The 22,061-nt window shown below is 43.0% G+C and overlaps 1 protein-coding gene across 1 annotated transcript in view; it reads right to left on the reverse strand.

Moving 5' to 3' along the window:
• Window positions 1-22,061, reverse strand: part of RanGAP (Ran GTPase activating protein) — a 47,643-nt gene that overhangs the window by 13,679 nt on the left and 11,903 nt on the right. The window contains exons 6-9 of the mRNA XM_068384650.1: window positions 17,883-18,033; window positions 17,593-17,704; window positions 15,736-15,980; window positions 11,623-11,808 (exon numbers count right to left, since the gene is read on the reverse strand). Coding sequence (XP_068240751.1) covers window positions 11,623-11,808; window positions 15,736-15,980; window positions 17,593-17,704; window positions 17,883-18,033 — 694 coding nt within the window. The remainder of the gene's footprint in view (window positions 1-11,622; window positions 11,809-15,735; window positions 15,981-17,592; window positions 17,705-17,882; window positions 18,034-22,061) is intronic.

Raw genomic sequence — 22,061 nt, forward strand, 5'->3', positions numbered from 1 at the left:
CAGGGCGTATCCTGGCGGCGGGGGTAGAAACTATATGGAGCGGGATGGGGGGTAACGCGGGAAAATCTTGGTCGAGATTGAGAGGTCAAGTGACTCTCCTATAGAAAGTAGTTCTCGGTGAGTATATTGTGTCGGAACAAACTTGATTTACCATCTACAAAAACTAATTCCTTCCTTTCCAGTCACCATATGATTTTGGTTAACTTGTAATCTTTGGTGATCCTCACTAGTCAAAGAGAGCATACAATTATGCTTGAAGTATCACGCACTAGAATCTTAGTTTTTATGACTTATATAGCTGTCTTTATCATAAATACATATACCAAGGCACTTTCCCCAATTTTGGGGGGTAGCCGACATTAAACAAATCAAACAAAAAAGAGGACCTCTCCTCTCTGCGTTCCTTCCAGCCTGACAAGGGACTCAACTGAGTTCGTCTGGTACTGCCAGGGAGCCACATCCCACCCTCCCCCGCTATCCACCACAGATGAAGCTTCACAACGCTGAATCCCCTACTGCTGCTACCCCCCGCGGTCATCCAAGGCAACAGAGGAAGCAGCAGGGCCTACCAGAACTACGTCACAATCGCTCGCCATTCATTCCTTTGTGATCAATTACAATTCATGCTCCGGTGCACAAAATACACTATTCGGGGAATAAGTCACCTTCCTTGTAAGATAATTCCTCGAAAGGGAGCTGAACTGTTATACACTTTAATTCAGTAATGAAACAAACACAGCAGTGTTGAGAACCTGCCGACCATCAGCGCAGGGTAGGGCGGCAATGACAACTCCCTTACGGCGGAGGCAGTCGGATACGTTGTCAACAGTAATTAAAGTTACAAGTATCTAACAACATAAACCTATATTTCCATTTATACATATATACACTCATATATATGTAAGATAAATGAAAACACACAAGAGAAAAAAAAATAAAACACAGAAAAACAATCAAGGCAAGTCTTTGCGGGAGAGAAAGGCAGCAGGTCCGACCTCTACCGAGCCATAAAGTAAAGTGGTTACTCAGCCGAGAGGTGTGAGTGAGCAGGGTAGCCAGTCTACCCCACCCCCCACCCACTAACTAGCGGATGGGGTAGTTGTGCTTCACTAATATTATCATGGCTCATCTTTCAGCTACACCGAAAGTATACCCTATAAATAGCAGAGGGTTTGTATCTACGCCGGAACAAACACATATTAAATAATCTCACCAACCATTCAAGTACAGTCACACCCCCTTCCTTCAACATCACAGCTCTCACACCATCCATACCAGATGCTTTTCCTACTCTCGTTTCATCTAGTGCTCTCCTCACTTCCTCTCTTGTAATCTCTCTCATTCTCATCTTCCATCACTGGCACCTCAACACCTGCAACAGCAATTATATCTGCCTCCCTATTATCCTCAACATTCAGTAAACTTTCAAAATATTCTGCCCACCTTTTCCTTGCCTCCTCTCCTTTCAACAACCTTCCATTTCCATCTTTCACTGTCTCTTCAATTCTTGAGCCAGCCTTCCTTAATCTCTTCACTTCTTTCCAAAACTTCTTCTTATTCTCTTCAAATGAATGACCCAATCCCTGACCCCACCTCAGGTCAGCTGCCCTCTTTGCCTCACTTACCTTGCGCTTTACTTCCACATTTTTCTCTCTATATTTTTCATACTTCTCTATACTATTTCTCTGCAGCCATTCCTCAAAAGCCCTCTTTTTCTCTTCCACTTTTACCTTCACTCCTTCATTCCACCATTCACTGCCCTTCCTCATGCTGCCTCCAACAACCTTGTTGCCACACACATCACTTGCAATCCCAACAAAAATGATATTTTAATTATAAAATAAATTTTTGAATATACTTACCCGGTGAATATATAATAGCTGCTGCTCAGCGGCTCGACAGAAAACACACACAAAAAACTCGCGAGCGATCGCTATGAAGGTTGCGGGTGTGCCCACCAGCGCCAACTATCGGCCAGATACCACACATGCATGTAAACAAGCCTTCAATTCTTCTCGTCCCGCTGCGTCTCTATTGGGGAGGAAGGGAGGGCCTTTAATTTATATATTCACCGGGTAAGTATATTCAAAAATTTATTTTATAATTAAAATATAATTTTTAAATATCTAACTTAGCCGGTGAATATATAATAGCTGATTCACACCCAAGGCGGTGGGTAGAGACCAGAGTTAATTAAGTTTACAGCGTATATGCTTAGAGTTTTTGACAGTTATCAATATAACAAAACCCAAATATATAGGTACCTGGTAAGGAAGTTGACTTAGACGATTACTCTGCCTTGTAAGTCTGTCTTCCTCACGAAGCCCAGCGATCCTCTTAGGATGCTGAAGGACTCCCAGGAGCTGAAGTATGAAGGGCTGCAACCCATACCAACAGGACCTCATCAAACCCCTAATCTGGGCGCTCTCAAGAAATGACTTTGACCACCCGCCAAATCAACCAGGATGCGAAAGGCTTCTTAGCCTTCCGTACAACCCAAAAAACAATATTAAAAAACATTTCAAGAGACAGATTAAAAAAGGATATTGGAATTAGGGAATTGTAGTGGTAGAACCCTCACCCACTACTGCACTCGCTGCAACGAATGGACCCAGTGTGTAGCAGTCCTCGTAAAGAGTCTGGACATCTTTTAAGTAAAATGACGCGAACACTGACTTGCTTCTCCAAAAAGTCGCGTCCATGATACTTTGCAGAGATCTATTTTGCTTGAAGGCCACGGAGGTTGCTATAGCTCTAACTTCGTGCGTCTTAACCTTAAGCAAACATCGGTCTTTCTCATTCAAGTGGGAATGAGCTTCTCGTATTAAAAATCTGATAAAATATGACAAAGCATTCTTTGACATAGGCAATGATGGTTTCTTGACTGAGCACCATAATGCCTCAGATTTACCTCGTAATGACTTAGTACGAGCTAAATAGAACTTAAGAGCTCTAACAGGACATAACACTCTTTCCAGTTCGTTGCCTACGATCTCTGATAAGCAAGGAATATCAAAAGATTTAGGCCAAGGACGAGAAGGCAGTTCATTTTTGGCCAGGAAACCAAGTTGAAGAGAACAAGTGACTTTTTCTGTAGAAAAGCCGATGTTCTTACTGAAGGCATGCAGTTCACTGACTCTTTTAGCCGATGCCAAGCACACTAGGAAAAGTGTCTTGAGAGTGAGATCCTTCAGGGAGGCTGAATGTAATGGCTCAAACCTGTCTGACATGAGGAACCTTAGGACCACGTCTAAGTTCCATCCAGGAGTTGCCAAACGACGTTCCTTAGAGGTTTCAAAAGACTTAAGGAGATCTTGTAGGTCTTTATTGTTGGAAAGATCTAAGCCTCTATGCCGAAAGACCGAAGCCAACATGCTCCTGTAGCCCTTGATCGTGGTAGCTGAAAGGGAGCGAACTTTTCTCAGGTGTAAGAGAAAATCAGCGATTTGGGCTACAGAGGTACTGGACGAGGACACAGATGCTGACTTGCACCAGTCTCGAAAGACTTCCCACTTCGACTGGTATACTCTAATGGTAGAAGCTCTCCTCGCTCTTGCAATCGCACTGGCTGCCTCCTTCGAAAAGCCTCGAGCTCTAGAGAGTCTTTCGATAGTCTGAAGGCAGTCAGACGAAGAGCGGGGAGGCTTTGGTGTACATTCTTTACGTGGGGCTGACGTAACAGATCTACCCTTAGAGGAAGACTCCTTGGAAAGTCTACCAGCCATCGAAGTACCTCGGTGAACCGTTCTCTCGCGGGCCAGAGGTGAGCAACCAACGTCAACCTTGTCCCTTCGTGAGAGGCGAACTTCTGCAGTACCTTGTTGACAATCTTGAATGGTGGGAATGCATATAGGTCCAGATGAGACCAATCTAGAAGAAATGCGTCTATGTGCATTGCTGCTGGGTCTGGGACTGGAGAGCAATAGATTGGAAGTCTCTTGGTCATCGAGGTTGCAAAGAGGTCTATGGTGGGTTGACCCCAAGTCGCCCAAAGACTCTTGCACACGTCCTTGTGGAGGGTCCATTCCGTAGGAATTACCTGACCCCTCCGACTGAGGCAGTCTGCTAAGACGTTCAAGTCGCCCTGGATAAACCTCGTTAACAGGGAGATGCCTCGATCTCTTGACCAAATGAGCAGGTCCCTTGCGATCTCGTACAGTGGGTGCCTCCTTGCTTGGAAATGTATGCCAAGGCTGTGGTATTGTCGGAGTTGATCTCTACCACTTTGTTTAGAAGGAGACTCTCGAATTTCATCAAGGCCAGGTGGACTGCCAAAAGCTCCTTGCCGTTGATGTGCATGCTCCTCTGACTTGAGGTCCACAGACCTGAGCATTCCCGACCGTCCAGGGTCGCACCCCAACCCATATCCGACGCGTCTGAGAATAGTACGTGGTTTGGGTTCTGAACTGCTAGAGAAAGTCCCTCTCTCAGACTGATATTGTCGTTCCACCAATTCAGGCATGCCTTTACTGGTTCGGAGACCGGGATTGAGACCGTCTCTAATGTCTTGTCCTTTTTCCAGTGAAAGGCTAGATGGAACTGGAGAGGTCGAAGGTGTAGCCTTCCTAGCGAGAAAAACTGCTCCAGGGATGATAGAGTTCCTACTAGACTCATCCAATTCCTGATTGAGCACCGTTCTCTCTTCAACATCAGTTGGACTTTGAGCAGGGCTTGCTCTATTCGGGTGGCAGACGGAAAAGCCCGAAAAACTGGACTGCGAATCTCCATCCCTAAATACAGTATAGTTTGGGATGGAATCAGCTGGGACTTTTCGAGGTTGACCAAAAGTCCCAATTCCTTGGTCAAATCCAATGTCCAATGAAGATCCTGCAGACAGCGATGACTGGACGAGGCTCTGAGAAGCCAGTCGTCCAAGTAAAGGGAGGCTCGGATTCCCGATAAATGGAGGAATTTTGCAACATTCCTCATAAGCCTCGTAAACACGAGAGGAGCAGGACTTAGGCCAAAGCACAAGGCCCGAAACTGGTATACCACATTGTTGAAAACAAACCTCAGAAACGGTTGGGAATCTGGGTGTATGGGGATGTGGAAGTACGCGTCTCTTAGGTCGAGAGAGACCATCCAGTCTCCCTTTCTGACCGCTGCTAAGACTGATTTCGTGGTCTCCATGGTGAACTTTGTCTTCGTAACAAAGACGTTGAGTGCACTGACGTCTAGCACCGGTCTCCAACCTCCTGTCTTCTTCGGTACTAGGAAGAGACGGTTGTAAAACCCCGGTGATTGAAGGTCCGAGACTTTCACCACCGCTCCCTTCTCTAGCAATAGAGACACTTCTAGGTTTAGGGCTTGTCTCTTTGACTCCTCTCGGTACCTGGGAGAGAGGTCGATGGGGGAAGTCGCTAGAGGAGGTTTGCGTACAAATGGAATTTTGTACCCCTCTCGGAGCAACCTCACAGATTGTTGGTCTGCGCCCCTCTTCTCCCAGGCCTGCCAGAAGTTCTTCAATCTGGCTCCTACTGCTGTCTGAGGCTGTGGGCAGTCAGACTCTGCCACGTGAGGACTTGGCTCCTCTCTTTCCCTCGGCACGAGTACTTCCCCTGCTGGGAGCTCTGCCACGAAAGGGCGGAATAAATCTGGATGCCGGAGTGTCTATCCTAGGTCTAGCTGAAAAGGATGTAGAAGGAGTCCCTTTGCGAGCAGAGGACGCCACCAAGTCATGGGTGTCCTTCTGCACGAGTGAAGAAGCTATGTCCTTAACCAATTGTTGCGGGAACAAAAACTTTGATAAGGGAGCAAAGAGCAGTTCAGATCTCTGACAGGGAGTAACTCCTGCCGAAAGAAAAGAGCAAAGGGACTCTCGCTTCTTTAAGACTCCCGACGTAAAAGAGGAGGAGAGCTCATTGGAACCATCGCGGATGGCTTTATCCATACAGGACATAATCAGTAAGGAGACATCTCTATCAGCCGATGAGATTTTCCTACTTAAGGCTCCCAAACACCAGTCAAGGAAGTTGAAAACTTCAAAGGCTCTGTAAATGCCTTTCAGCAGATGGTCAAGGTCCGAGGACGACCAACTAATCTTCGAGCGTCTCATGGCTAGGCGGCGGGGAGAGTCTACAAAGCTTGAGAAGTCACCCTGGGCAGAGGCAGGGACTCCCAAGCCGAGAACTTCTCCCGTGGCATACCAGACGCTCGATCTAGACGAGAGTTTAGACGGAGGGAAGGCAAAGGCCGTCTTCCCCAAACTCCTCTTGGTTTCCAACCAGTCGCCTAAAAGCCGTAAAGCTCTCTTGGAAGAGCGAGAGAGCACAAGTTTTGTAAAGGCTGGCATGTTAGCAGGTAAGCCTAGAGCAAACTCAGACGGCGGCGAACGAGGAGCAACAGCGACGAAGTGATCGGGAAACAACTCCTTAAAAATTAACATGACTTTCTTAAAGTCCATTGATGGAGGAACTGTTCTGGGTTCGTCTACATCCGAAGGCTGATCATCATGCTGAGGGTCAGCAACGTCCTCATCTGAAGGATCCTCATCTGACAACTGCTGAGTAACAAGCAAAGGGGTTGGCAATGCTTGACACGCAGCGTCCACACGCACTGGTGCATTAGTAGCGGACCAGGACGCAACGTCATGTAACTGCTTAACAGTCTGTGAACTGTCAACAACAACAGGTGCGGGAGGACGCTCGGCGTCCACTCGAGACTGTTTTGACTGCCTAGTCTGAGCAGTCAAAACAACTCTAGACTGCGGTGGTTGACGCTCAGCGTCAAAACAAGTCAACTCCGCTGGTTGGCGAACGTCCTGAACGTCAACAGGAGCATTAGGAAGTGGCCTAACGTCCAAATGCGGCTGAAAGTCAACACGTGACCGCATCGAGTGAGGCTCTACATATCGTGACTGACGTGACTTAGCTACGCTAACGTCAACAGGACGCACAAAGGTTCGTTTGGGCGGCTGAAGGCCAGGATCTCGATGAGATAAACGGCTAGGATCAACGTGAACCTTATCGGCAGAATAGTCTTCCATAAGGGAGGCGAGCTTAGTCTGCATGTCCTGCAGTATAACCCATTTAGGGTCCACGGGAATGGGTGCGGTAAACGACGGGGTTAACGTCTGAGACGGCACAACCTTGCCTACACCAAGACTCTCTGAGCCTGTGTAACGTTGTTGCTTAGGCGGCGAGCAGTCATCCGATGACTGCAATGGGTCAGAACTGTCCCAATGACTACATCCAGGACGCTGGACCTGTCCTGAAGGGACCGACTTTCGCTTAAGGGGCCTAGAAACCTTGCTCCACGGTTTCTTATGCGAAAAGCCTTCGGATGACGAGGAGAAAATGGGCTCTCTCGTCTTATGGTAGGGGCGATCTTGGTGATCTGTTCGCTGATCAAGGCCTCTCGAACCCATAAGTCGTACGACATTACTTCTCCCCTGGGCTTGGGAGCTTGCAAGAGGTCTCGGACTAGGTGAACGACAGGCACGAACAGACGAACCCTCGGTCGCAACACTGTTCACAACACTTTGCGCACTAATCACTTTCCCACTATTTTCCGCTGTGGCACTCTGACACTTAAGCTCTTTAACGTCAGCCATGAGTTGATTACGATCAGTTGCTAACGCTTCAACTCTTTCACCCAAGGCATGAATAGCACGTAACATGTCTTGCATAGATGGTTCCTGAGTGCCAGAAGGGGGGTTAGGTACAACCACTACAGGGGAAGGATTAGGGTCAGGGGCATGTGGAGAGGAAAAATCTACTGACCTAGAGGAACTCCTCCTTACCCTATCTCTCTCTAGCCTACGAGAATACTTATCTTATTCGAGCCAATCGAATTCCGAAAGGCCCACGCATTCCTCACACCGATCTCCTAATTGACAGGTTTTACCCCGACAATTAGAACACACAGTATGTGGGTCGAGAGAGGCCTTTGGAAGACGCCTATTACAGTCCCTAGCATTACACTTACGAAATCTAGGGGCTTGTGAAGCGTCAGCCATTTTGAATTAGTCAAAGAAAGTCCAAAAAAAAAAAATAATCCAAGTCATCAACAATTAAATCTGTCCAATAAAGAGTCCAAGAGTTTAAGTTGAGGAAAAACACCTGCACTGCGGAAGCTCAAACCAAAATGAAGTACTTCACCAAATATGTTGAGAAAACTCCAGGTTATACAGCGAGTATTGATACGTCTTGTCGTCAAGGTCGACAGAGAAGAATTGAAGGCTTGTTTACATGCATGTGTGGTATCTGGCCGATAGTTGGCGCTGGTGGGCACACCCGCAACCTTCATAGCGATCGCTCGCGAGTTTTTGTGTGTGTTTTCTGTCGAGCCGCTGAGCAGCAGCTATTATATATTCACCGGCTAAGTTAAATATTTAAAATTTTCTTTTACTAACTTCCACTCTTCCTCTAAATTGCCCGTTTCTCTTACTTTCCCTTCATCATATGCTATTTCCAACCTTTCTTGATATTTACTTTTTACCCACAGTTTTATTAGCTCTTCAACCCTCACTAGCTCCCTTTTACATCCACCTACTCTATTTCCCCCCCTCTTTTGCTACAACTAATTTTCCTTCCACCAAAAAATGATCAGACAAACCGTTAGCCATACCCCTAAACACGTGCACGTCTTTCAATCTTCCAAACCTTCTTTTAGTTATCAACACATAATCCATTAATGCCCTTTCTACCACTCTTCCATTTGCCACTCTTACCCATGTATACTTGTTTTTATCTTTCTTTTATCACCATCTCTTGCTCAACACACATATCTACCAGTCTCTCACCACTCTCATTTTCACCTGGTACGCCATACTTCCCAATGACACCTTCTACCTCTCCTGCTCCCACTCTAGCATTTAAGTCACCCATGACAACTACATAATTCCTTCTACCCAGTCCTTCTACACACCTAGTTAATTCATTCCAGAACTCATTCCGCTCTTCTTCACTTTTCTCACAACCAGGCCCATACGCACTGACAAAAGCCCAACGTTCCCTACCCAACCTAACTAACCTAGATGATATCTTCTTCCATTCCACTACTTTACCTGTCATCCATTCACTCAGCAATAAAGCAATACCCTTTCTTGCTCTTCCCCTTTCAATCCCAGACACTCTACCAGACATTTCACCAAACATCACTTCACCCTTCCCTTTTATCTTTGTCTCACACAAGGCCAATATATGCATCCTTCTATTCCTAAACATACTTCCAATCTCACATCTTTTACTCTCTATCGTACTACATCCACGCACATTCAAACACCCCAAAACTAGAGTGCGGGGAGCAGTCACTCTCCCCCCCGGTCCACCTTTTGATGTCTCACAGGACTATAATACAGGAGAGGGGGTTCCCAGTTGCCTCATCCCGTCCCTTTTAGTCGCCTCTTATGACAGGCAGGGATACGTTGGCGCTATTCTAATTGTTTTTATGCCCCCGTGGCCACAGGGGGCTGTCTTTATACAGTAAGTAAATGTTTACTTGATAACATATCTTTTTGCTGTAAATTCTGTTCTGTGAAAACATACTTGCATGTTAATGTCTTCCAGAATTTTTCTTTGCAATTGACTTCTCATGATGAATAATAGGTCATCTAAAAAAAATTCAGACAGGATGAATATGGTCTTCATTTTAGATATACTTTGTAATGCCAATCTAACTGGACTTAGAGATCAGCTGATAAGGTACCTAAGAACCATAAAGTTATGCAAATACATGAACAGTGCATATCTCCCTCCTTTTTCACACAATAAATGTCCAGCAGATGCAGTACCTTTCTAATTACATCAATTTCTGTCAAGCATAACAGCATTACAAATGTCATGTAAAATATATTAAAGTTTAGTAAAAAAGGAAAGCCCCACAAGACTTACCGGCCATAGGCCCAGGGCAACGGCGGGGATGCTCCATATTGAAACACTAACACACCAAGAGACACAGGGACACAGAGGAAAGGGTAAGGATAAGGACACGGGGCCACGTGGTGGACACAAAGGGTCGCACTGGGTAAGACAGAGCGCGGCGAGATGTGAATCACGTCGCGACCAGAAACTTACTGAGGAACACGACCTGAGCTAGCACACTCTCCGACCCCGGGTCGCCTCAGGGCGCGTATCACTCCGCCTGAGGTCACCCATAGAAAATGGGAATAGGGTAAACTACACAAAATTCTGGTCGGTTGGGAAAGAGTTACCAGTAACTCCTAAGAAAGTAGTTCTAGGTAAGTACTCTGTGTTGGAACAACTTGCCTTTCATTCTCCTCTTTCAAACAGAAAACTTTTGTAAGGCTCTTCATAATCCAATATTACACTTGCAATACCTTTTCAAATGTCACCTATTACAGTCATAAGCACCTTGACAATAGATGTCCCTCTATACACTTTCTTTTACTGGAACTTCCATATGGCTCTTATATTTGAACTTGCCAATTCAAGTGACAGACTCTACTGCATTTAAAGTTATCAATATTTGACAACAAAAACTTGATGTTCATGAAGTTTTGAGTAAACCTAGCCCTAGTTTTACTTGCATTCTACAAAGCATAGTCCAACCTTTGTTGTTCTCAGTCTCTACAGATGACAAAATTATTTAACAAAGCTGGTGATGCTACTTATTATTTTATTATGTTTTATATTAACCCTTTTACTCCCAAAGGACGTACTGGTACGTTTCACAAAACTCATCCCTTTACCCCCATGGACGTACCGGTACGTCCTTGTAAAAAACTGCTCTTTACATTTTTTTTTTATAATTTTGATAATTTTTTTGAGAAACTTCAGGCATTTTCCAAGAGAATGAGACCAACCTGACCTCTCTATGATGAAAATCAAGGCTGTTAGAGCAATTTTAAAAAAATATACTGCAAAATGTGCTTGAAAAAAAATAAACCCTGGGGGTTAAGGGCTGGAAAGTTCCAAATAGCCTGGGGGTAAAAGGGTTAATATACTGTTCCCAATCAGTGCTTTCCATTATAACGTTTTATTTAGCTTTGATCCATTCCACACAATAACAGTAATCATCAGTAACATTTCAACGTATGGTTTTCCCTTTACCATTTGTAGGGTGGACGTGTTCCCTTTACCATTTGTAGGGTGGACGTGTTCCCTTTACCATTTGTAGGGTGGACGTGTTCCCTTTACCATTTGTAGGGTGGACGTGTTCCCTTTACCATTTGTAGGGTGGACGTGTTCCCTTTACCATTTGTAGGGTGGACGTAAACTCAGGTTCTCCCACCTCTCTCCTGTTTCATGCCCTTTCTGCCCCATTTCCAATCTCCACATCTTTACCCATGTCCCTCATCCATGACTTTCTGGCCTTTCCCAATGCTCTTTTTCCCCCTACAGTCATTCCAATCTTTCAGTTCTAGTCATTATTCTTAAATAATCTCTCAGTGGCATTGACATCGAAGGTATAGACTGCAGCTATCCACAGAAGGAAACCTTTTGTACTTAAGATAATTTAAGATTGACCCTAAGTCAACTTCTTAGTTTCTTGACTAAATATCCAACACTTACCGACAGTCTTTTATGAAAAAAGTAAACAAATTAACTAAGGTGTACATGAACCGATTCGTTTCCTAAGAGTTCAGATGACACAACTCTACTACCACTTTAACATGATACATGGCATTCATAAACAAATTAAAACAAACACATGACTTACTTCTGGATTGTTAACGATGGCAAAAGATGCTGCCTTCATGAAAATAGTCATACACATAGTTATGAAAGCTTCTTCGGAATCACCAGACAATCGACGGGCTTCTTCCACTAGCAGCGTTGGGCCGGCATTTCCCAAGCCCAATAATCGACCTGCTGTCGGTTGCTCGCAAAACTCAGATGCTGTACACTGTAAATTGGAAGAAACGTGAAAGAAAATATATGTATGGTTTTACTTAAGATAACATCTTATTTCTAAATAAAGAAGGTCAAGATATTGAATTGTAAAATCTAATAAAATTGCAATGGTTTTATCTAATTTATTTTTATCCATGAGGAGGTGAAATAGGCAGAATATAATCACTCAATGGAACTTGGTCAAGCATTTCTTATCTGCCTTAATTCACATGCATGTACGCACATGTACACATGTAAATACGTACACAAGGAATATCCAATCTTGTATCAGAGGAGCTCTCTGAACGTGATAGAAGTCCATACCGCTCCATTGCCTCATTAAATAACTTTATTATTTCAATTAAACTACCTGGAATTCATGTGCTGTTCACTCATTAATTGGAGACCCTCAGCCAAAATAAAAAATAAAATGTCAATCCAGTGATCAATCCAAGCAAGGGAGATGCAATTTAGGAGAGAATAGTTGTCCCTCTGTTAACCTACAAATATAATTCTAAATCTAGTAGTTAATTAATGAGGTGGTGTTGCAGCCAGGCTGGAAAAGGATGTGAGAATAGTAACCTTTTCCTTTAAATCTTTGTCATGTACCAGAATGTTAAACTCCCTTATTTGTATAAAAATAAAAAAAAAAAAAAAAAAAATCTGGATACCACCCTGTATTTTAGGACTTTTTCTACATCATTGGAAGTATTACTAACACTACAGTAACTTATACAACATCCAAGTTGTCTTTCAGAAGAGGTCAGTATCATGCCCAAATGCAACCAAGGGAACATATCTCACAATTCACAGACCTGTAATTGACTAGCAGTACCAGCTGAACTCAGTTGAGTCCCTTGTTAGGCTGGAGGAACGTAAAGAGTAGAGGTCCCCTTTTTTTGTTTTGTTTCTTTTGTTGATGTCGGCTACCCCCCAAAATTGGGGGAAGTGCCTTGGTATATGTATGATGTATGTATGTAAAGTCAGACAAGGGTCATCACTTGGCTCTATACTTTTCCCATGAGGAGCAGCAGAAAGGTAAAATTCATCTTGAGGTTTGTTCTCGGAAGGAATAACAAAATCAACGAAAACCTTCCTTGGAATGGTCTTTCAGTTTCAATATATTTAAAAATCAGCAACAGCAGTGAGATGACAATACATAGTTTTTTTTTCTGTATTCGGCTTTGTTCATAACGCTGATAGTATTTGACATGTCATAGTATTCCTTTCTTTCATAAGACTTAATACATACATATATACATACATACATATACCAAGGCACTTCCCCCAATTTTGGGGGGGTAGCAGACATCAAACAAATGAAATAGAAAAGGGGACCTCTCCTCTCTACATTCCTCCCAGCATGACATCATAGGACTCAATGCTAGATAATAATGTATGCTAAAGCTTTTATTCTACCTATGACCAAATTGGGGAATGATCTTCCTAATATAGTTGAAATTGTGAAACTCATTCAAAGTTGGTGGAAAGGCATTTCACTCGAGTGTTGCATAGGTCTTATCTTAAAGTTTATTGGATAATATACTTATCTAATATTGTTATACATCTTTATTTGCTTTACTTTGTTATTCATCCTTTTTATTTCAATCAATACAGAACTTCAGCATATCACTTCTGTACTGTCCTGCTTTTTTGGGGGGTCTCTAGTCTTACAGAATTTTCATTTTTAAACCAGAGTTGCAGCTTGGATTGAATAAGCAGTAGTAGTAGTAATAATTATTAACTAATGTTGTCCAAAACACCAAATTCACCTTTGAGACCTCTCCCTCTTGGTCATTCTCATACCAACACCAATTCATAGAGGTTTCCTTCCTTTGCCACTACAGAACATTTCAGTAACACCCACAAAAACCAAGAAGCTAAGAAAGGTATTTCAAGGCTTCAACTTCCAGGGTAGGTTAAGGAAGGAAGTTTTTTTATTCTATTATTGGCAATAACTTTTAAGGCCAACAACTGAAACCTTAGGAATGGTCTCACAAACCCAACATATTCAGATCTTTGTAGTAGGAATGGAATACTCACGGTAGGTTTTATCGGTAACTCTGCCTCACTCTTACAGATCCTGCTGCCTGGAATTTGAGACCCACGAGCATTCGGGAATATTCATTAGGCCATGCAAGATTTCTGACACCACCTGTACATGGCTATGTACAACTCATTCTCAGGAAAGTATAAAGGTTTAAAGGTTGCTCATGAATGGTAGAGGGCAAGGGATAGTGACAATGCCCTAGTCTGACCATATACTGTATAACAATGATCAGCACCCAAGCTAGAACCAAGGAGGGCCAGGCAATGGCTGCTAATGACTCCTCCCATCTAACAAGGATGGTGAGGTTGCACACACTACAAGAAACTATTGAACTTGAGCGGGTTTCGTACACCAGTCCAGCAGATCGCCAGGCAGGGATGTTTCCAATAGGCTACTACAACACTATGTCGTAAAGAAAGAATTGTGCTACCATCTAATACTTCTTGGAAGCTGATCTTTGTTCTCACATTACAGAAGTACCTTTTATTTTCAGTCATAAGAGTTGTAATTATGTCAGCAGTCTTTCTCCCCTGAAAAAAGTTTTTCTCCTGAAATTTCAACTTATAACAGATCCGATGCTCTACATTTAAGCCTGGTCATGTCCTCATTATAGACATCGATCCATGAAATATCAAGTACCTACTACCACTGGGCCTTTTGGGTCCTTCTCCTACAATGGTAGTACTTAGAGAATTCTCTCCTTTGGCATCTTTGTAAATAAGGAGGTTCAGAAAGCTATTTCAAGATTTGCTTCTTAAGGAGACATATAAGGTTGTTAGGTTTCTTTTTAATTCTTCCCTAAATATTGTATATTAATTGTTGATATCTTTGAAATATGGTGCTCGTCCTCAAAATATCTATAAGTTTCATCTTTATCTTTCCCGACACTGCAGCCTCTATGGTTATGCATTAAAAAGCCTGCTACAAGAAATAGTTCTGACTCTCATTCTTTCATCTTCCTTTTAATTTCTCATTTAGGACATAATTCCATAGTAAGTCCTCCCCAAGGAGAAGCTAGTATAGATCTCCCAGGCCAGAGCATTCCCTAAAGCCTGAGTGAAAGGTGGATAGTTGCAGTTGTTTCAAACAGGAATTCAGTTCATTCTAGAGGGCATACAACTCTCCCTTTTAATCAACGGTTCTATCAAACCTTGATATATAATTAGCCCAATTAAATTGTACATTGGGCTAACTATATATCATAGATTTGATGGGAACAATATCTTTGTGAGCAAAATTAACTTTTTTCTCATACAAACAACTCGTGATATAAATTCCCGTCTTAATCACACTTTCTCTAAAGTTAGGGGGAGCAGCAGGATGGAGAATAAATGGCAGCTACCTTGTACCACGTGATCTTCCTACACATGCATGAAAATTCCATAAAAAGCCAATGCATTAATCTTAAGTGATGGGTTTGTGTGAAAAAAACCTTGTTTATCTTTTTAACAACTCTATAACCTAAGAAGAATCTTCTCTACATGTCCATTATCAGCTTTAAAATTAGAAAAGAACTACAGCTTTAAAATCATTTAATAAAAAAACAAAAGTTGGAAGACAAAATCATTTAACCCTTTTACCCCCAAAAGACGTACTGGTACGTTTCACAAAAGCCATCCCTTTACCCCCATGGATGTACTGGTAAGTCCTTGCAAAAAACTATTTAAATTTTTTTTTTGCATATTTTTGTTAATTTATGAGAAACTTCAGGTCTTTTCCAAAAGAATGAGACCAACCTGACCTCTCTATGACGAAAATTAACGCTGTTAGAGCAATTTAAAAAAAAATATGTTGCAAAATGTGCTTGAAAAAGAAAACGCGTGGGGGTTAAGGGTGGGAAAGTTCCAAATAGCTTGGGGGTAAAAGGGTTAATATATGCTTAGAATTTACCTTTACATGCTGCACCTGATCTTTATTTCTTAGTAAAGGACTAATTCCAGACGCCTCCACTTCTTGCACTTCGTCCTCCTGGTCCACATCGTCATCATCATCATCATCTTCATCGTCATCCTCTTCATCTTCACCATCTTCCTCCTCATCACTATCAGGCTCTTCGTTGTTTTCGAGAGAATCTAGGGTTTCTAGACGACCAGCATCCTCCAAGGCCTTAATCAAAAGTTCTTGACCTTCTTCCCCTGAAAAAAAAAGACACAATGACTTTCATTACAATGATCATAAATACTTCTAAATAAGCCTTTTTCCAACAGAAATAACTTAAAAGCCTCCAATGTATGTTGCCTAATTTCCAACAAAAGCCTCCAATGTATATTGACTATTTTCCAACAAAAGCCTCCAATGTATGTTGCCTATTTTCCAACAAAAGCCTCCAATGTATGTTGCCTATTTACAAATAAAATATCTTAAAAGCCTCCAATGTATGTTGCCTATTTTCCAATAAAAGCCTCCAATGTATGTTGCCTATTTTCCAACAAAAGCCTCCAATGTATGTTGCTTATTTTCCAACAAAATTATCTTAAAAGCCTCCAATGTGTATTGCCTATTTTCCAACAAAAGCCTCTAATGTATGTTGCCTATTTTCCAACAGAAATAACTTAAAAGCCTCCAATGTATGTTGCCTATTTTCCAACAGAAATATCTTAAAAACCTCCAATGTATGTTGCCTATTTTCCAACAGAAATAACTTAAAAGCCTCCAATGTATGTTGATTATTTTCCAACAAAAATATCTTAAAAGCCTCCTATGTATAGCAAGGTGATCTTAAATTAATTGGAGGTCTACGACTATAGAAGTACAGTACAATAGGAAGGTGGTCAACAATAACATAGGGTAAATGCATAACCAAAGCCGTCAAAATGAAGTTCAATAAAGTTAAATCAACAAATGTCAGATACATAAATCACAAATACCGAATATGTAACAAATGAATTACGGAATGCCACTCACATTCTCTAATTGGGATTTTGGAAATTAAGATCATTGCATTTACGGCTAGGAGAACATCTCACGTTTTAAATAATGTTTTTAAAGATAATTTGTTTTATAGCTAAAAGTTCTTTTTTTCTATATTTACACAAGATTACCAGTTAACTCTAGGTTATCTTTGCTTCATTTACTTTTACAAATGAATACGTGTCTGGAAACATCTACACTGCAAGTTGTGGAATGATCTTCCTAATCGGGTAGTTGAATCAGAACTTCAAAAGTTCAAAGTTGGAGCAAATGTTTTTTTGTTGACCAGGCAGATATGAGTCTTTTTAAAGTTTATTTATGACATATTTGTTTTTGATGTTGTTAATAGTTTATATATGACATGTCTGTTTTGATGTTGTTACTTTTTTTAGAATGATTTATTGTTAATTTGTTTTCTTCATTTATTCATTTCCTTGTTTCCTTTCTTCACTGGACTATTTTTCCCTGTTGGAGCCCCTGGGCTTATAGCATCTTGCTTTTCTAACTAGGGTTGTAGCTTGGATAGTAATAATAATAATAATGATATGAATGCTCTTCGTAATTGGTTGGTTTGTAATAGAAAAAGTGTTACATATCTAATAAAAAAAAAAAACAATCTTGAAAAGAAACATAAACCTTAAATAATTCTTTTATTTGTGAGAATTTCATCAAAATCGCACTTGTGTCTCTATTTTAGGAGTCTTAGTTCTTAAAAACTTTGTCGAAGTCTCTGCCATTCACGGCACTATGGATGTTATCAACGAAAAATTCATGGTACTAATGCATCAGTTTATGAAATTGAGTCTTAAACAAGAGTAAAATTGTAGTTAACCTTACCAAACTGATTGCAGTCAAGCATAAGGGATTCAAGATTTTCTTTGTTTGCAATGGCATTGACAACTTCCAGACCTCCTTCAATGGTTATTTCGTTACTGTCCAAGTGCAGTTCCTGTAAATAAAAAAAAAAGTATTTTAATGGAAATACTTCCACAAAAACAAAAACAAAATTCTCCTATACAAAATTAAATATTTACAAAATATAGGATACATTAATATAAAACAGATACTGCAACAAAATGTCAAAACCTTAAATTCCCACAGGTATGCTTATGAAACCATTTACTCACCCTGAGTTTGGAGTGACTTGAAGAAATGGCCTTTGCTATGGATATGGCACCAGCAGTTTTTGTAAGGCAATCTCCAAAATCAATTATTTCTAGATTTTGCATTGATGGCAAATGTAGAGCCATTGCCTTTGCTCCTTTTGGAGTGAAAGTGCTGAAAAGATGAAAAAAAAAAATACAGTAATAAAAATGATATTTTGATTATAAAATAAATTTTTGAATATACTTACCCGGTGAATATATAATAGCTGACGTCTCGGACGGCTCAACAGAAACACAAAAACTCGCGAGCGATCGCCATGAAGGTTGCGGGTGTGCCCACCAGCGCCGACTATCGGCCAGATACCGCATATACATTTAAACAGCTCCAGTTCTTCTCATTCCGCTGGGTCTCTATCGGGGAGGAAGGGAGGGCCTTTAATTTATATATTCACCGGGTAAGTATATTCAAAAATTTATTTTATAATCAAAATATCATTTTTAAATATTAAACTTAGCCGGTGAATATATAATAGCTGATTCACACCCATGGTGGTGGGTAGAGACCAGTATTAATACAATAAAGGCGTATATGCTTAGAGTTTTTGACAGTTATATCATAACAAAACCCAAATAAATATAGGTACCTGGTAAGGAAGCTGACTCTGACGATTACTCTGCCTTGTTAGTCCGCTTTCCTCACGAAGCCCAGCCATCCTCTCAGGATGCTGAAAGACTCCCAGGAGCTGTTATATCCAGGGCGACAACCCATACAACAGGACCTCATCAAAACCCTTAATCTGGGCGCTCTCAAGAAACGACATTTGACCACCCGCCAAATCAAAAAGGATGCGAAAGGCTTCTTAGCCTTCCGTACAACCCAAAACAAGATTAAAAACATTTCAAGAGAAGATTAAAAGGATATTGGAATTAAGGGAATGTAGTGGTAGAACCCTCACCCACTACTGCACTCGCTGCAACGAATGGACCCAGTGTGTAGCAGTCCTCATAAAGAGTCTGGACGTCTTTTAAGTAAAATGAAGCGAACACCGACTTGCTCCTCCAAAAGGTCACGTCCATAATACTTCGTAGAGATCTGTTTTGCTTAAAGGCCACGGAAGTTGCTATCGCTCTTACTTCGTGCGTCTTGACCTTAAGCAAGCAACGATCTTTTTCACTCAAGTGAGAATGAGCCTCTCGGATTAAAAATCCAATAAAATACGATAAAGCATTTTTAGACATAGGCAATGAGGGCTTCTTAACTGAGCACCACAAGGCCTCAGATCCACCTCGTAAGGATTTGGTACGAGCTAAATATAACTTAAGAGCTCTAACTGGGCACAGTACTCTTTCAAGCTCGTTGCCTACGATCTCTGAAAGGCAAGGTATATCAAACGACTTAGGCCAAGGACGAGAAGGCAGTTCATTTTTGGCCAAGAAACCAAGCTGAAGCGAACATGTGGCTTTATCTGTAGAAAAGCCGATGTTCTTACTGAAGGCATGGATCTCACTGACCCTTTTAGCCGAAGCCAAGCACACTAAGAAAAGCGTCTTGAGGGTGAGATCCTTCAGGGAGGCTGAATGTAATGGCTCAAACCTGTCGGACATTAGGAACCTTAGGACCACGTCTAAGTTCCATCCAGGAGTTGCCATACGACGCTCCTTAGAGGTCTCGAAGGACTTAAGGAGATCTTGGAGATCTTTATTATTGGACAGATCTAAGCCTCTATGTCTGAACACAGAAGCCAACATGCTCCTGTAGCCCTTAATAGTGGGAGCCGAGAGGGAGCGAACATTTCTCAGATGAAGGAGAAAGTCTGCAATTTGGGCTACAGAGGTACTGGAAGAGGAAATGGATGATGACTTGCACCAGTCTCTAAAGACTTCCCACTTCGACTGCTAGACCTTGATGGTAGAAGCTCTCCTAGCTCTCGCAATCGCTCTGGCTGCCTCCTTCGAAAAACCTCGAGCTCTTGAGAGTCTTTCGATAGTCTGAAGGCAGTCAGACGAAGCGCGGGGAGGCTTTGATGAAGACTCCTTACGTGGGGCTGCCGTAAGAGATCCATCCTTAAAGGAAGACTCCTTGGAACGTCTACCAGCCATTGAAGTACCTCTGTGAACCACTCTCGCGGGCCAGAGGGGAGCAACCAACGTCAACCTTATCCCTTCGTGAGAGGCGAACTTCTGCAGTACCTTGTTGATGATCTTGAACGGCGGGAATGCGTACGCGTCCAGGTAAGACCAGTCCAGTAGAAACGCATCTATGTGGGCCGCCTCTGGATCTGGGACTGGAGAGCAATAGGTCGGGAGCCTTTTGGTCAACGAGGTGGCAAAGAGGTCTATGGTGGGTTGACCCCAAGTCACCCAAAGACTCTTGCACACGTCCTTGTGGAGGGTCTATTCTGTGGGGATCACCTGACCTCTCCGACTGAGGCAGTCCGCCAAGACGTTCAAGTCCCCCTGGATGAATCTTGTCAACAGGGAGATGCCTCGATTTTTTGACCAGATGAGGAGGTCCCTTGCGATGACGAACAGTGTGTGGGAGTGAGTGCCTCCTTGCTTGGAGATGTACGCCAAGGCTGTGGTGTTGTCCGAATTGACTTCTACCACTTTGTTTCGAAGAATGCTCTCGAAACTCGTCAAGGCCAAGTGAACCGCTAACAGCTCCTTGCAGTTGATGTGCATGCTCTTCTGATCCGACGTCCAAAGACCCGAACATTCCAGACCGTCCAGAGTCGCTCCCCAACCCAAATCCGACGCGTCTGAGAACAACACGTGGTTTGGGTTCTTGACCGCCAGGGACAGACCCTCTCGCAGACTTATGTTGCTGTCCCACCAGTTCAGGCACGTTTTTACTGGCTCGGAGACCGGGATTGACACAGCTTCCAAAGTCTTGCTCTTGTTCCAGTGTGAGTCTAGATGGAACTGGAGAGGGCGAAGGTGACGTCTCCCTAGTGAGACAAATTGCTCCAGGGATGACAGAGTCCCTAAGAGGCTCATCCAACTTCTCACTGAGCAACGGTCTTTTTTCAGCATGAGGCGGACTTTGAGCAGGGCTTGCTCTATCCTGATGGCAGACGGAAAAGCCCGAATAACTAGACTGCGAATCTCCATCCCCAAATAGAGAATCGTCTGGGAGGGATTCAGTTGAGACTTTTCTAAGTTCACCAACAGTCCCAACTCCTTTGCCAGACCCAACGTCCATTGAAGGTCCTGCAGACAGCGATGACGGGACGATGCTCTGAGAAGCCAGTTGTCCAAGTACAGGGAGGCTCGAATTCCCGATAAATGAAGGAATTTTGCCACATTCCTCATGAGCCTCGTAAACACGAGAGGAGCAGGGCTGAGGCCGAAGCACAGTGCTCGGAACTGGTACACCACATTCCTGTAAACAAACCTCAGATACGGTTGAGAATCTGGGTGTATAGGAATGTGGAAGTACGCATCCTGCAGGTCGAGAGAGACCATCCAGTCTCCCTCTCTGACCGCTGCTAGGACGGACTTCGTGGTCTCCATCGTAAATTTTGTTTTTACAACAAAAACGTTGAGCGCACTGACGTCCAGCACTGGCCTCCAACCTCCCGTATGCTTTGGGACTAGGAAGAGACGGTTGTAAAATCCCGGTGATTGAAGGTCCGAGACTTTCACCACCGCTCCCTTCTCTAGCAACAGAGAAACCTGCTGATGTAGAGCTTGTCTCCTTGACTCCTCTCGATACCTGGGAGAGAGGTCTAAAGGAACTGTTACTAGAGGAGGTCTGCGTACAAAAAGTATTTTGTACCCCTCCTTGAGCAACAACACAGACTCTTGGTCTGCACCCCTCTTCTCCCAGGCCTGCCAGAAGCTGTTCAGTCTGGCCCCTACCGCTGTCTGAGGACGTGGGCAGTCAGACTCTGCCACGGGAGGACTTGGATCCTCTCCTCTTGCCTCTTTTACCGTCGGCACGAGCGCCTCCCCTGCTGGGGGCTCTGCCACGAAAGGGCGGGATAAACCTAGTCGCTGGGGTATCGATCTTGGGTCTCACGACATAAGACGATGAAGGAGCACCCTTGCGAGCAGAAGTCGCCATCAGGTCGTGTGTATCCTTCTGCACCAGCGAAGCCGCAATGTCCTTGATCAGCTGTTGAGGAAACAAGGCATCTGATAAGGGGGCAAAGAGAAGCTCCGACCTTTGACAGGGAGTAACTCCTGCCGAAAGGAACG

Source organism: Palaemon carinicauda, chromosome 12 (genome assembly GCF_036898095.1).
Source record: "Palaemon carinicauda isolate YSFRI2023 chromosome 12, ASM3689809v2, whole genome shotgun sequence".
Classification (NCBI taxonomy): domain Eukaryota; kingdom Metazoa; phylum Arthropoda; class Malacostraca; order Decapoda; family Palaemonidae; genus Palaemon; species Palaemon carinicauda.